This window comes from Pseudoliparis swirei, chromosome 22 (genome assembly GCF_029220125.1).
Source record: "Pseudoliparis swirei isolate HS2019 ecotype Mariana Trench chromosome 22, NWPU_hadal_v1, whole genome shotgun sequence".
Classification (NCBI taxonomy): domain Eukaryota; kingdom Metazoa; phylum Chordata; class Actinopteri; order Perciformes; family Liparidae; genus Pseudoliparis; species Pseudoliparis swirei.
In genome coordinates this window covers 3,252,307-3,266,400 of record NC_079409.1, presented here as the reverse complement: position 1 = coordinate 3,266,400, position 14,094 = coordinate 3,252,307, and the positions used below count along the sequence as shown (strand labels likewise).

The following is a 14,094-nucleotide window of genomic DNA, read 5'->3' as shown; positions in this document are numbered from 1 at the left end:
TCTGATCGGCGCCGATCCATATCGGCCGATATTCCCATTATCGGTTTTGATCGGCGTTCTCAAAACGGCCGATCGGATGACGTAACATCTGCGATAAAAACTATCAGAGACGTTTCAATCGCGGCGCATCGCAACGGAGACGATGCGCCCGGCGAGGGCCGCAGAGTGAGAGGTCAGAGGGGATCCTCACCACCGAGCGGCGTCCCCGTCCCCCGAGTTGAATCTCTGGGTCGACTCAGCCGACTCTCACATGTCTGCCCCTAGAGACTGATGTTCAAACACATTCCATCAGGAGCGCGCGAGGGTTTTGATGACGTTAGCGGAAGGATTTAAGTGACAACATCCGGTTTTGCTAAGTTAGCGGAAAGAACCACGTGAAACAACATCCGTTTTTCAAAATAAGATGTCGACAAATCATACACTAGCATATAAAAGTAAACAATGAACTGATTTTGTATCTTTATAGATCGTTTCTGAGATTTAGCTTAAATTATGCTAACATTAAAACATTTTTACTGGACCAAGGAAGAGTTTATAAAAATAAGTCAGACTTTTGTATGTTAAACAAAGTCCTGTAAATAGATTTCCCCAAGAGTTCCAGGAAATGAATAATGCAGATGTGTTCCATACATATCTGAAATCCCCTACAATAGCAATCAAACTATTTTAATGTATCAATTAGGAAATTTTTCAAAGTAAAAGTCCTAAATGTTTAAAGTAATCTGTAATTTATTTAATGTTTGCGTTTCTTTATATATGTATTTCCTCATAGTCCTAGGCAATAATGCTACACAATAAATAGAATGCTTCAATCGACACCGTGATCGGTATTATCGGTGATCGGAAGATACTGATTTCAGTGATCGGTGATCGGCACAAAAAACCTGATCGGTGCATCTCTAGTGTTTATTTATATAAAAACTACGTGTAAAGCCACTAAAAGGTGTTTTCTTTTGCTTGTGGCGCGTGCCGAGACCCTCGTGCTCACCTGCAGGGGTTAAAATGGGAGGGGGGGGGGTCGCTGGTTTGAAGGCGTGACCGCAATACACACGTTTCTATACACGCACTTGGTTTCCAACCGTTGAAGGAAGCATCGGTTCTGCAGCATTTTCTACAAAAAGGAAAAAGGGCTCAAATAAGTATCTGATCATCCCATTGGGGGGGGGTGAAGCCCCCCGATGACATCGCCGCTCCTCCCCTGAACCGGCAGCCGTTCATCTCGATGAGAGCTCGCTGTCCATCGAGTGACGCCGCCATGTGGAGTCCTCTGCTTCTCCAGGCGTAACGTCCCGACCTCAGGCCAGTTATTCCTGTCTTAGTCATCTGGTGATAACAGGCTGAGTGTGTGTGTGTGTGTGTGTGTGTGTGTGTGTGTGTGTGTGTGTGTGTGTGTGTGTGTGTGCAGGCTGGAAGGTCTGCGAGATCTTTTAATGAACGGTAAGTGACATAATTGAGGTTCATCGTATTATCTCATAACCAAAAAGAGGCAAATGTGCAAGCTGTGTACAGTCAGGTGAGACAGGTAAGAGCTCATGTCAGGTCACACACACACACACACACACACACACGGCGCAGAGTGCTCCCTGCCGATGTATCCTTGCGAGATGTCATTACACGATAAAGAGGAAGCCATCAGGAAACCGCTTAAGCACTACTTCCTGTCCGTTGCCACGACGACAGACCTACATTCTGCAGTTGCGCAGCGCGCCGCGACTTCATTTCTCGCAGTGAAGGAAGGGGAGCGGGAGGCGAGACAACGGGAGGCAGGTGTGAACGGAGCGCGGGCCCTCCCTCGGCCCAGCTGGTTTCTCGGCGTGACCTTTGACCCCCCCCCCCGAACATCTGACAACAGTTAACATTTACCACGGGGTTTATTCGACGGGTCATTTTCTTTTTTTGTCATTTTTATGAATGGCCGCAGCTTCAGCCAGCAGCTCCCCCTCAACACAGCTGGTCGTAATTAAGATAAACACACAGCGTCTAGAATCGAGGCCTCACTTCCTGGTTTTCTAAATGAATCGTTGGACTCTTTTCCGGCGCGTTGTGAATGACAGCGGGCCCCTTGAAATGACCGATAAGTGTTATGTTGACCAGCTGGACCAAAGAATACGAGCATAAGAGTGATATTTTATCAGTAGTTCAAGTGTATTTGTCATTTTAATTACAATAACTTCAATCAACACCATAAACACACCTACAGCGGCATTTAATAACCCGTCGTGTGACTCACATTCCTTTCCACTATCACCCTCAAGTATGCAGGCTCTGCATAACACCGCTTGTATTAAAAATAATATACATAATAATACATATAAATATATATTATAGGCCCATTCATGCTCCGGTGCTGTCGGGTCTCCATGTTGTGTAGCGAGGAGACTTTCCTTGAACCAAAATGCTGTCAAATCTTCCATTTCTAAGTGAAAGTTGTGTCCCATAATTCCTCCATAAACCCCGTGTCACGGCGGGTCAACTTTTTATGAGAGTTTTTTTATTTTAAAAAATTACTTAAAAACACACACAGACGACCTCGCGGCTCATTACTGACGCAAACTTTATATAAACAAGCCCCACAGGTCGGCAGCAGTGTGTGTTGAGTTTCAGAGCAGTCAGCTGGCAGTGTGTGTGTGTGTGTGTGTGTGTGTGTGTGTGTGTGTGTGTGTGTGTGTGTGTGTGTGTGTGTGTGTGTGTGTCAGACAGTCACACTCCTAGCTACATTGTTTTCATGTTACTCTGAATAGGTGACACACAGGGAGCGACGTTGCACTCGGGCTGCATTCCAGCGAAGGTGAACACAAACACACACACACACACACAAGCACACACAGAAAAAGAAGAAAAAAAGGGGGGTGGGGGTTTGAGCCACTCCCCTTTCAACCGGCTGCATCCCTGGATTATTGCTAAATTCTTTTCTGGGGCTTTTCACTTGTCAGAACAAGCAGAGGCACGACGTCAGCACAACAGAGAGAGAGAGAGAGAGAGACACTGAGGGGTGTGTCATAGCAATTTAGTTCCTCAAGGAAGTACAACTCAACACTATCTAAAGACGGCAGCCCTGACAGAAGAAGCGCTGCAGGAGGGCTACTTTCCTTCAGGGTTCTGGTTCTGCTCGTGGTGAAGATGAAGAGATCCGGTTAAATCAAGCGGGCCTGTCAACCTGAGACAGAGTGAAGGAGAAGAAAGAGAGAGAGAGAGAGAAACCAGGAGGTAAGAGAACTTCTGCCTTGTGTTCATGTGACAGTAACTCATTATTTATAATGCTAATAATGGCCCTCTGGGCTCAGATCAGCGTTTGTTCTGTCGGCGTGAACACGGCGAGCGTTTCCACCCAGAGGAGACGGGCCGAGAGCCGAGAGCCGCGCCACGCTTCCCCATCTCCATGAGGACTCAGATGTTTGTTTGCTCGGCTCAAAGCGTTCCCCCTGGCCCGCTTTGATTGGAAGTAAAGCCCCAGATAAAGAGGAAAGGGGGGGGGGGGGGGGGGTGGATACCATCTCGAGGGCCTCTGCCGGCGGCTCTCGGTCCGTTTCGCTTCCCGTTCGAGCAATGGCAATCTGGAGGCTTGAGCAATGTTCAGAGAGAGAGAGAGAGATGCTGCAATGTGTGTGTCCTTTTTGAGGATTACGCAACGCTGCGTCTGCTAACAGGACTAGAAGGCAGTTTGACCTCCAGCCTCGTCGGGAGGACCTTCCAACAATGGCCTCCTTGTCTTTTGTGTGCGTGTGTGTGTCTTTGTTTTGTTTTTTTACGGAACATTCTCATTGTTCAACCCGATCAAAGACTCCCCCTTCCTCCCCCCCCCCCATCTGCTCAAGTCCAGGTGATGAGAGTCAGTGATGATGTCACTCGGCATCGAGGCCCGGAAGGCTCTCTGATACCAGCGCCGGAGTCAAAAGAGGCCTTCACGAATCCCCCCTCTTGAGCCCTGTGAGAGGGTGCACACACACACACACACACACACACACACACAACCGGAAGACACTTTCTCTAAAACTGCACACGTCTACACGTCCGCACACGTTCACACAGACACCGAGGCTCAAAGCCGGAGTCGTCCGAGGAATGCTAAATATTTACCTTTCCTGGACGGCTCCACCAATCAGCTCCCTCTCTCTATCAGCACCCCCCCCCCCCCCACACACACACACACACACACACACTCCCCCTCTCACTCCCCCTTCCCTCTCTCTCTGACCGCCCATTAAACTAGAGTTTAAAGGGCTGTTTACGGATGGTTCCAGCTCTGTTGTATTTCATGTTGCCCCTCTGATGGGTTCCGATCACGCTCAGCATGTACAGGTGCTCGTCAAGAGAGGAGAGGGGGGGGGGGGGGGGCACTCAAACACTTGAACACGTAATGCAGTCGCCCTCTTGGTGGACGCAGGAGCCCGAAAGCGGCGCTTAAAATCCCCCTTCGACCCATTGGCGCCGGAGAATGGACGCTCGGCGGCGGTAAAGCGTCCTCGAGGCGACCGACTGAACGACTCCCGTTAACGGGAGAGCGAAACAAACAACGTGGCAGCACGAGGCACGAGAGGAAATAAAACGAATGAAGAAGAAGTCACATCCCAGTGGCCGATGGGTACACGGCGGGCACGTCCCCTGAAACCATCCTCCGTCGTCTTTTTTTTTAGGGGGGGGTGGAAATAAAAACGAGAGCATCACGCCGCTTCACTTCCATCATCACCGTTGAGGAAAATGAATCTAATGAATGTTCTTTAATTGCACACGGTGGAGGGGGGATGGAGGGGGGGGTTGTACCGAAGAGAGCTCTTAGAAGATGTGACACTTGAATGCAACATGAGTGGCTGTGTGTGTGTGTGTGTGTGTGTGTGTGTGTGTGTGTGTGTGTGTGTGTGTGTGTGTGTGTGTGTGTGTGAAACGGAGCCAGGTGAGATATCCTATTCACAAAAACAGTCAATGTTACGTTCATTATGAATAATGCATGCTGAGGGGGGGGGGTGCACAGTGTATTTGCATGATATGGTCGTTAATTCGATGGGATCACTTTATTGCGATGAATTATTTTTTGGCGGGGCTTTTTCTTTTTGTTTGTTTTTGACAGTGAATCATCGACAATATTAGCAAGCGGGAGAGAAAGCCATTAACGCGAGGCCGTCGCTCAACCGGCGGTCTGAGGACAACACGCCGTTAGCGCTAATGCACCCGAGGGTGTCGACAACACGGCGACTGTAACCCTGAAGGCGGATCCCAGGGTGGTCATTAAGGTCGCCGCGGAGCGTCGCGGGAATTAGTAAATAAAACACAAACAGAACTCAGGCGAGAGATAATTTTTTTTTTTTAAAAGACACTCCACGACGTGAAATGAGCGAGTTGTCGTACCCCCACCACCACAGTGATGCAATCCGGGAGAAGCGGGCTCCGACCTGCCTCAGCTATGCGGCCGTCCTGCTCCTCCAGACTTGTCCGCACAGGACTCGGAGCACTGAAAGAAGCAGCAGGAAGACACTCAGGTGGGACAGGAAGTGGGCGAGGACGGCGGTCCCGCCGCCGCGCTGGAGACACTGTAGGTCTTTGTGGATCTCTGTCTCCGCTCATCGGACACTTTGGATTGACGAGGGGGGGGGGGGCTCTGTGATGGATGCTATAGGTGTGGTTTAAAGTCTCTGTGGAGACGTCTTAAAAAGGCCTCTGAGGAGGAAGAGGAGGAGGCTCTCTTCGCGTGGCTCCTCTTCCCTTTGGGCAGCGCTCGTGTCAGATACAAACAAACCGGAACCAACGCCACACGTTCGCTGTATTTTTAACTCAACGTGTCACTTTTATTGAGTGTTTGAGCTCCGGCTGAACGGTCACGTGGCCGACGCGTGAGAGTCCACGGAGAGAGCGGAGGGCTCGCCGCTTTCAAATCCCTCCCTAAAAGAAGAAGGCTAAAAGAAGAATGGTAGAAGAAGTAGAAGGCTAGAAGAAGAAGAAGTAGAAGAAGAAGAAGAATGCTTCTTCTAGCCTTCTTCTTTTAGCCTTCTTCTACTACTAGCCTTAATTCTACTTGCCTTCTATAAATCCCTTCATTATTTCTGGTTGCGTGGGTACACACTCCTCTTACATCTGCAGAAAGAGACAAATTCAAAATGTCCGGGCGAAACACATCCGCCTCCTTCACCCCAATGAGCCTCACCCCACTGAGCCTTCACCCTACTTAGCCTCACCCCACTGAGCCTCATCCTACTGAGCCTCACCCCACTGAGCCTCATCCTACTGAGCCTCACCCCACTGAGACTCATCCTACTGAGCCTCACCCCACTGAGCCTCACCCTAATGAGCCTCACCCTACTTAGCCTCATCCTACTGAACCTCACTGAGCCTCACCCCACTGAGCCTCACCTCACTGAGCCTCACCCTACTGAGCCTCACCCCACTGAGCCTCACCCTAATGAGCCTCACCCTACTTAGCCTCATCCTACTGAACCTCACTGAGCCTCACCCCACTGAGCCTTCACCCTACTTAGCCTCACCCCACTGAGCCTCATCCTACTGAGCCTCACCTCACTGAGCCTCACCCCACTGAGCCTCACCCTACTGAGCCTCACCTCACTGAGCCTCACCCTACTGAGCCTCACCTCACTGAGCCTCACCCCACTGAGCCTCATCCTACTGAACCTCACTGAGCCTCACCCCACTGAGCCTCACCCTACTGAGCCTCACCTCACTGAGCCTCACCCTACTGAGCCTCACCCCACTGAGCCTCACCTCACATCTGACGTACAATCGTTCTCATGTCTGTCTGGAAGACTTGTTCAGTCCTAACGTTGGAAATTACTAAAAACAAATTCTGCCCTTCTCCCTCACACCTCAGGCCACCATGGACGCCTTCAGCTCCAAGGACCTGGCCTTGAGGGCGCAGAAGAAGATCCTCAGCTCCATGGCCACCAAGAGCTCCGTCCAGATGTTCATCGACGACACCACCAGCGAGATCCTGGACGAGCTGTACCGCGTCTCCAAGGAGTACTCGGGCAGCAGGTCGGAGGCCCAGAAGGTGATCAAGGACCTGGTCAAGATCGCCGTGAAGATCGGCCTGCTGTTCAGGAACAACCGCTTCAGCACGGAGGAGCTGGGCGTGGCCACGGACTTCAAGAAGAAGCTGCACCAGGGCGCCATGACGGCCATCAGCTTCCACGAGGTGCGTGTGCGGGACTCGAGCCTCGAGAGGAAATCAATCAATAGATAACAAGGACACCGGGTTCTTTTCAAACTGATGCGAGGAAGACAAAAGATTCGGTAGTCGAGAGTCTGCTCGTCAGTGGATCAGATATTTTATTTTATTTCCTAATCCTTTAGCTCAAATCGATTGGCTGCCCGGGCCGAGCGGCGGGGCGCTACAAGAGTTATGCATTTTCATTTTGATGTTCGCCTCGAAATTCAATCGTTTCTTTTGTAAATGTTACTCGCACTGAGTTTATTCATCTTATTGTCAGGCACCACCCACCAAGACAAATTCCTTGCATGTCCGACACACTTTTTGTATTTTAACCCTCCTGTTTACTTCACATTTACTAACATATTTTACCCTCGGGGTCAATTTGACCCCAGCAATTAAAACCTCCAGAAAATTATTAGAATTAATATTGTTTCCCAAGTTTAAGTGATAGGTACTTTGTTTGTTGACTACATAAATAGCACTTTAAATATATAAAAAAGTAGATATTTACCTTTGCATTGAAAATGCGGAAGGTTATGTTTTGATCGCCGTGTATTTATTTATTTATTTGTATGCGTGTTCCTCGCATAACTAAAAAAGTATTAAACCGAATCGCATGAAATTCGGTGGGATGATTGGTTATTATCCGGGGACCATTTGATTAGATTTTGGGATCGATCGGGTCAAAGGTCAAGGTCATGAAAAGGTCAAAATCTTCTTTTTACCATAGCGCGGTCAATTTCTATCCAATTGGCATGCAACTAATGCCAACATGTTCATAATTCAATGCCCAATCTTGTGATATGCGAAGGTATGCGCTCTACCGAGTGCCCATTCTAGTTCTTATATGTTTGACACAGTGAAAAGCAGCCTGGGGTCAAATTGACCCCAAAGAACACCGACGTTAAACATTGAATGGGGTCAAATTGACCCTAAATGTAACAGGAGGGTTAAGTATTTCTTTTAAATTAAAAAAAGGTGTTAATTCAGGATACAGTAACGTATAAATCCCTTTCTCCTTCCCGGTGCAGGTGGACTTCACCTTCGACAAAACGGTGATGGCGGATCTCCTGACCGGCTGCAGGGACCTGCTGCTGAGGCTGGTCAACAGCCACCTCACCCCCAAGTCCCACGGCCGTATCAGCCACGTCTTCAACCACTACGCCGACCCGGAGCTGCTCACCAAGCTGTACGAGCCCGGCGGCGCCTTCGCGCCCAACCTCGCCAAGATCTGCAAAGGGCTCGACAAGATGATCGAGGACGGGACGATATGACGATGACGATGGTGGTGGTGACACGGTCACACAGACACTGGGAGACCCACGTTCCAAGACTCTGTTGGACTAGATCTTAATGAGGACTGACGCCGTTCTTAAGGAACACGCGGGGACGCGGTCGCTCGGCTTTTTCCTCGAGTTATTAGCGCTCGTAGGCGACGCGTCGTGTGTCGTGTATACTCGTCGGTTTCAGACGGCGCTCGTGGAAACTTGAGTACAAACCGGTTTAGACCGCATCAGCTGTTAGAACAGTCGTCTAATGTAAATACTGGAGGCCTTGAAATGATTCGTTATGAACGACTGATGTGGTGTTTGAGGAGGAGGAGGAGGATGAGGAGGGGGATGCCACTGTAATACTGCGCTGCCCCCTGGTGGTCAACACGATGCTCACACAGACTGTATTCACAGGATAAAAGCGAATGAGGAGACACTTTGCAGCCTACGCTTGTTTAGATGATGAACAACAACATTCGACTCTTAAAACAGTGTTGACTGAACGAGCGGGAATGTTAATGCTGTAATTTGGGCTTTTATGATGAATGTTTTTTTTTTTTAAAGACAAAGAAAGGCAATAATTATTTTAAAAACAACCCCACCGGTCGAACTACTTGATAGAAAAAAAGAGTTTGACTGTTGATATATGTTCTTCTCTGTTTATACATTAATTAGTTACAACTATAAAGTTACAGTAGGTTGTGCTTTTTGAGTCAACTGCACACATATTTACATACGGACCATAGGATTAAAACATTTCTATTCTAAAATTCCCCCAAAAAGTCTGCACATCAACAATAAAGATTTCTCAAAAGCTGCTCTACTAAAAAAAAAAAGCTACTCAAACGGTAGAGCTACAGTACGCATCAACAAATAAATAAAAAGGCAAAAATAAATGTTTTTTTAAGTGTAATTTCCCATCAAATTAAAATAAACGTTTGAGCTTCAAGTCCATACGGCAGCAGGATCCCAGGGAAACGAGCGCGTCACAGCTGGAAGATCTCATCCTCCCGGTCTCTCAGCTTCTTGGTGAGCTTGGTGACGGCCAGCGGCACCTCGGTTATGTGCTGCTGCTGCTGTTGCATTCTGGGAGATGAAACGACGCTCTGCGACCTCGTAAGCGGCCGCCGGTCAGACGTCCCGCTGGAGCAAGCCGCTTCTATGGCGGCGACCCTGCGAAGAAGAAGAAGACAAGGAAAAAGAAGAAAGACAAGGAAAAAGAAGAAGAAAAAAATGACAAGGAAATAGATAAAGAAGACAAGGAAAAATAAATAGAAAAAGAAGACAAGGAAATAGATAAAGAAGACAAGGAAAAAGAAGACGAAGAAAAGGAAAAAGAAGAAAAAGAAGACAAGGAAAAAGAAGACAAGGAAAAAGAAGACGAAGAAGAAGAAGACTGATATGATTCACACAGTCAGCTGTCAGATATATTTAATTCGAGCGCCTCTTGCTCTGGGAGTCGGAGTTTGACTAAAATATTAAAACAGGTATTGTATAAATTAAACGAACAAGTATTGACATTCATATTAGTCGGCTGCATAATGCGGCGCATGAAGAGCTGGAAGGACTTTGCAGCAATGAGGATGCAAAGCGTTTGACTTGAGCCACAGCAGCAGCCAGTGGGGCCAGGTGAGCAGCCCTACCTCTTCTCTGCGTCCTGGCATCCCACGGCGGCGGCCTGCTTGGACCAACTTATCAAGCCGTCCAGCCTTTTCAAAAAGTCCACCGGCGTGAGGTCAGACGGCCGTTCTTTTGCCGCCGGCGTCTCAGAGGAGCTCCCCGCGAGCTCGTTGCCCTCCCCGACTAAATCCCCCCAGTCGCCCTGGCGGTCCGTGTCCGACGGCACGGGGATCCACAGGGACTTCTTCAGGAATATCGACTCGTTGGTGTACAGCCTGTTGACCCTTTTGATTTGCTCCATCTGGAAGAGATTGCGTCATCAGCTTCAAACTTGACGAAAATCTCACTTAAAAAAATAGTTTTTACTTTAACTGAATCCTGGTCCGGATAGTTTTGAGCTAAAGAATCGAATAAAAATCCATTTAAAAGTATTGAAAAAAATATCGTGCAATGTTTTTAGTTTAGTAAACTATTGGCACTTACTTATTTTGGTGTGCTTTTTATTGAATTTACAGGACAGCATGCCAATTCATTGAATACAGAATCAATTTGAATGACAAGCGCTGTTTTTGAGTTTGGATTATTACAACAACAAGAATACACAGGTATTATTTGAACAATCAATATGTATTGTAAACATCATAATATAGCAAATCATGGATATTCCAATAGCATTAAACCTAAATGCATTGATGAGGGGAAAATACATAAAATAGACCAGGACTTTAAAAAAAATTGGAGACAAATAATACTCACAGAAACGCCGTATTTCAGGGACAGGCCTTGGAGCGTGTCCTCGGACTGAAGGTGGTGCTCAACGCGTCTCTGTCGGACCGGAGACCGGACCAAACTCCCGTAAGACCTGGTGTGGCTCCCGCGGAGTAGGCCGTTCGTTCCGGCGGGCGGAGGCGTGCGCTCCTCCGACATGATGGTCGCGGACCACTCTGCGTTAAGCTCACTCACGTAAATCAACGTCGACAGTCGTAAAACTACGACCGTTGTCTTGCCAACGTTACCCGTCGAATTGATGTGGCAGCCGGCGACATACTTGGCAACACGTCCCAGCAACTCGTTTCTCTTTCTCCCTCAACTAAACACCTAGAAAAGTTGCAGGTAAAGTTGGGCTCGCGCTGGCCTGACATATGTTGCCATGGCTGCCGGGTAGGTCCGTATCCGGTCCCATGAGCCGTCACATGCGTTGCGTTCAAAACAGTTGTAATTTCCGTAATAATTGAGGCCGTGAACCGTTATTAATCGATTTTCCATGCGGCGATTGGATATGTATCCTGTTTTTTACTTTTACTGTTTTCGGAGCTTGAGACACACAATTTAAATATATATTGGAGTTAAACTTTCAAGGTTTATCGAACGTGTCTCGAGCAAGCAAATACATAATATAGTAGCTTTGCTTAGTTATTAGTCTATCGTGGTTTGCATGGCTCTTTAAATTCAGAGAAACCAGATGAAATCGGTGATCAGTGTCAAACTCTGATATCAAAACAATTTACCATATTCAAAAAAAATGGGGTGAAACGTATTTTTCTCATTTTCTTTTTTCGACCCGGAACGCAACACCTGCTATCTGATTTAGCGCAGGAAGTCCAGTAGGTGGCAGTGATGCAACATAAACGAATGCCACTACCAGTAAAACCCCAAACGAAGAAGAAGAAGAAGAAGAAGAAGAAGAAGAAGAAGAAGCAACTAGACAGCTAAGCTAACAAGTTATTGACATCTGCTTTTTTCGGTTGTTAACCGTAACAATCATGTCTTTTAAAAGAGAAGGTGATGACAAAAGTCAACTAAACATACTCCAGGTGACATATTTCTTATTTGTCCTTTTGTAGAAGAAATGCCAGTACGTTATTCATGTTGTTGTTGTTAGCATCCTGCTAGCTCACTACCGTACCCACCTGTCGTGTGACCGCTTCACCAGCCTCGTTGTCTCTGTGTCTCAGAAACGTCGCGTGGCAGATCTTCTGTCTCATTTTATACCGGAAGATGAAGCGGCTCTCATGAGAAACGGAAGGTGAATTGACTCGTTTTATTGGTGGTTAATGGTCTCACAGTTGTCACGTGAACACGAAGTGTGACGTTCTGTGTCGGTTCCGTTGCCAGATACACGTGCGTCGTGTGCTCCTACCGACCCGTGTTCGACACGGTGGACACGCTGACGGCCCACCGGAACGGGAAGAGGCATCTCGAAGGTGACGCGTCACATGTTGTTTACTTCATGCCGGATGTTATTCGGGTACAAGTTCATACAGCGTCAATAAGAAACTGTCTCCAAGTGTTCCCGTGATCATTTAGTTTGGACGATTTAACTCTTGAGCAAGATATACTTCATATCTGGACTCTATGTCCCCCAAACTTCATTCAAAGGAATAACAAAGTAATTGATTGATTGATTTTTGGATAGCGCAGAATCACAAATTACCCATTTTCCTCAGAAGCCTTTACAATATGAACACGTACGCCAATAAAGAGGCTGTTTACACATCAAATAACCAGACATGTAACATCTGTTTATGGCTAAAAGACACTGAATTAAACTCACTTTGACATCATGATAAAAATCATTTTTTTGAAACAATATTAGCATAAAGCTGACCAACTTACTGGTTTGCAACATCGCCCGTGGCAACCAGAAATAGCTTCACAGCTACGCTATGGCAAGTGTGTATTGTCTCACACAATATGTCTTGTTGATATGATCCTAAATTAATTATCAGTGGCCTAAAAAGATTTTATTGTGTCGCTTGTCATCAGGATTGAAAGCATTCTACGGCAAGAAAGCGCGACTGAAGAACGAAAGGACCAAAAGGCTCCATGAACACTACGTCCAGGCTGAGGACACGCGGCAGGTCGGTAACTTCAACTGTTTGTCGACCCTCGAGCATTAAAAAAAACGGTCGGGAGTCGAGTCTGATCCTCCGACAGGCAGAAGGTCGAGGAGTCGTCATTTTGGAGAGAAACGACAGGAGCTGGACTGACGGACCGTCGAGCCGCGCTGCGGCTGTGAAACGCGATTCCACATCCGGTGTTTCTGCTTGTAGGAACCGTCGTGCTCGGCTCCTCTGCTGGCCCAAACGCGGAGGCTGACGCGTCACGCGTTGTTGAAGACCGTCCCGTATAACAGCCGCCATGCAAAAACCAGGTGAGCATTTCAAGAAATGTATCATTTCACCACAGTTTATGAATCTCTTTTTTCTTTCTTTACCTCAATCTATTCTTGTTATTTTTCAAGCACGAAATCTGAAAAGGGGCCGCTGGGCGCCGGCTCAGAAACCGGCCTCAACTCTTCCGGCAAAACGGTATCGGAACAAGAAAAGGCGCGTCGGCAAACCGAAGGTTCAAACCGTTTGACGCAAAGCACCTCGGCAGGTGAAGTCCGCCACCTTTCACGTTCACACTTGAAACGTGGTGCCCGTGTGCTTTAATTGAGGGCATGTTGTTGCTGTTTTTGTGTGTGTGTCTTGTAGCAGACGAAGGGTCGCGTCCATCAGAAGACAGAACGGGAGCTAATGGTGCAGCGGCGCAGGAGGCGGAGCCTATAACCGCCGAGAGGAGGAGCGAGCTGGAGCACTACCTCAAACTGAAAAGGTTCGCCGTTGTGCTCCACAGCTAAGAGACGTACATTGGAGTGTCCCAACATGGCGGCTTTCATTCCCTCCGGCTTCGTCTGTTTCCGTAGTGACGGCTGGCTGAAGGACCGGAGCGGCCGGTGGGTCAGAGACCGGAACGTGGAGTTTGATTCGGACGAAGAGGAGCCTCCTTCGCTCGCCCCTCCCCTTCCTCCAGGTCCCTGAGGAACGACGAAGAACTGAAGAAACTAAAAAAAATATTGGAAAAATTGAATTTCCCCTCAGCTTATTGAGTAAATTATTACATTTACAGAACGGTAAGAAGGGAAAAAAGTACTTTGACTTTTTAGATTAAATTCATTTCCCTCCTTAAAATGCTGACTGTGCGTTATTGTTATGAAGGGAGAGCACCATAAATGTCTCGCAGTCACTCATTGCGCAGCATCAATTATTTATTCCTCCCAAT

The 14,094-nt window shown here is 47.7% G+C and overlaps 3 protein-coding genes across 7 annotated transcripts; 2 read left to right on the top strand and 1 right to left on the bottom strand.

The window, feature by feature from the left end:
- Positions 1-2,897: 2,897 nt before the first annotated feature.
- Positions 2,898-9,121, top strand: tnfaip8l2b (tumor necrosis factor, alpha-induced protein 8-like 2b). 4 transcript variants are annotated; one of them, XM_056444334.1, is made up of 4 exons: positions 2,898-3,207; positions 3,821-3,927; positions 6,815-7,138; positions 8,188-9,121. In XM_056444334.1, the coding sequence occupies exons 3-4, from the start codon at positions 6,821-6,823 to the stop codon at positions 8,428-8,430; spliced, it is 561 nt and encodes a 186-aa protein (XP_056300309.1). In that variant the 5' UTR covers positions 2,898-3,207; positions 3,821-3,927; positions 6,815-6,820; the 3' UTR covers positions 8,431-9,121. The 4 variants fall into 4 exon arrangements, with proteins under 4 accessions (XP_056300309.1, XP_056300308.1, XP_056300307.1 ...); XM_056444333.1 differs by lacking the exon at positions 3,821-3,927 and having other exon boundaries at positions 2,899-3,207; XM_056444332.1 differs by lacking the exons at positions 2,898-3,207; positions 3,821-3,927 and adding an exon at positions 5,374-5,527.
- Positions 9,073-10,976, bottom strand: lysmd1 (LysM, putative peptidoglycan-binding, domain containing 1). Its single transcript, XM_056444337.1, has 3 exons — positions 10,804-10,976; positions 10,071-10,348; positions 9,073-9,600 (listed from the first exon to the last, which is right to left on the bottom strand). Exons 1-3 carry the CDS (start codon positions 10,972-10,974, stop codon positions 9,414-9,416), a joined length of 636 nt encoding a protein of 211 aa, XP_056300312.1. The 5' UTR covers positions 10,975-10,976; the 3' UTR covers positions 9,073-9,413.
- A 164-nt stretch (positions 10,977-11,140) lies between these two features.
- Positions 11,141-13,897, top strand: scnm1 (sodium channel modifier 1). 2 transcript variants are annotated; one of them, XM_056444331.1, is made up of 8 exons: positions 11,141-11,861; positions 12,003-12,073; positions 12,163-12,251; positions 12,814-12,908; positions 13,101-13,201; positions 13,292-13,428; positions 13,530-13,647; positions 13,739-13,897. In XM_056444331.1, the coding sequence occupies exons 1-8, from the start codon at positions 11,811-11,813 to the stop codon at positions 13,851-13,853; spliced, it is 777 nt and encodes a 258-aa protein (XP_056300306.1). In that variant the 5' UTR covers positions 11,141-11,810; the 3' UTR covers positions 13,854-13,897. The 2 variants fall into 2 exon arrangements, with proteins under 2 accessions (XP_056300306.1, XP_056300305.1); XM_056444330.1 differs by having other exon boundaries at positions 13,527-13,647.
- The last annotated feature ends 197 nt before the right edge of the window (positions 13,898-14,094 follow it).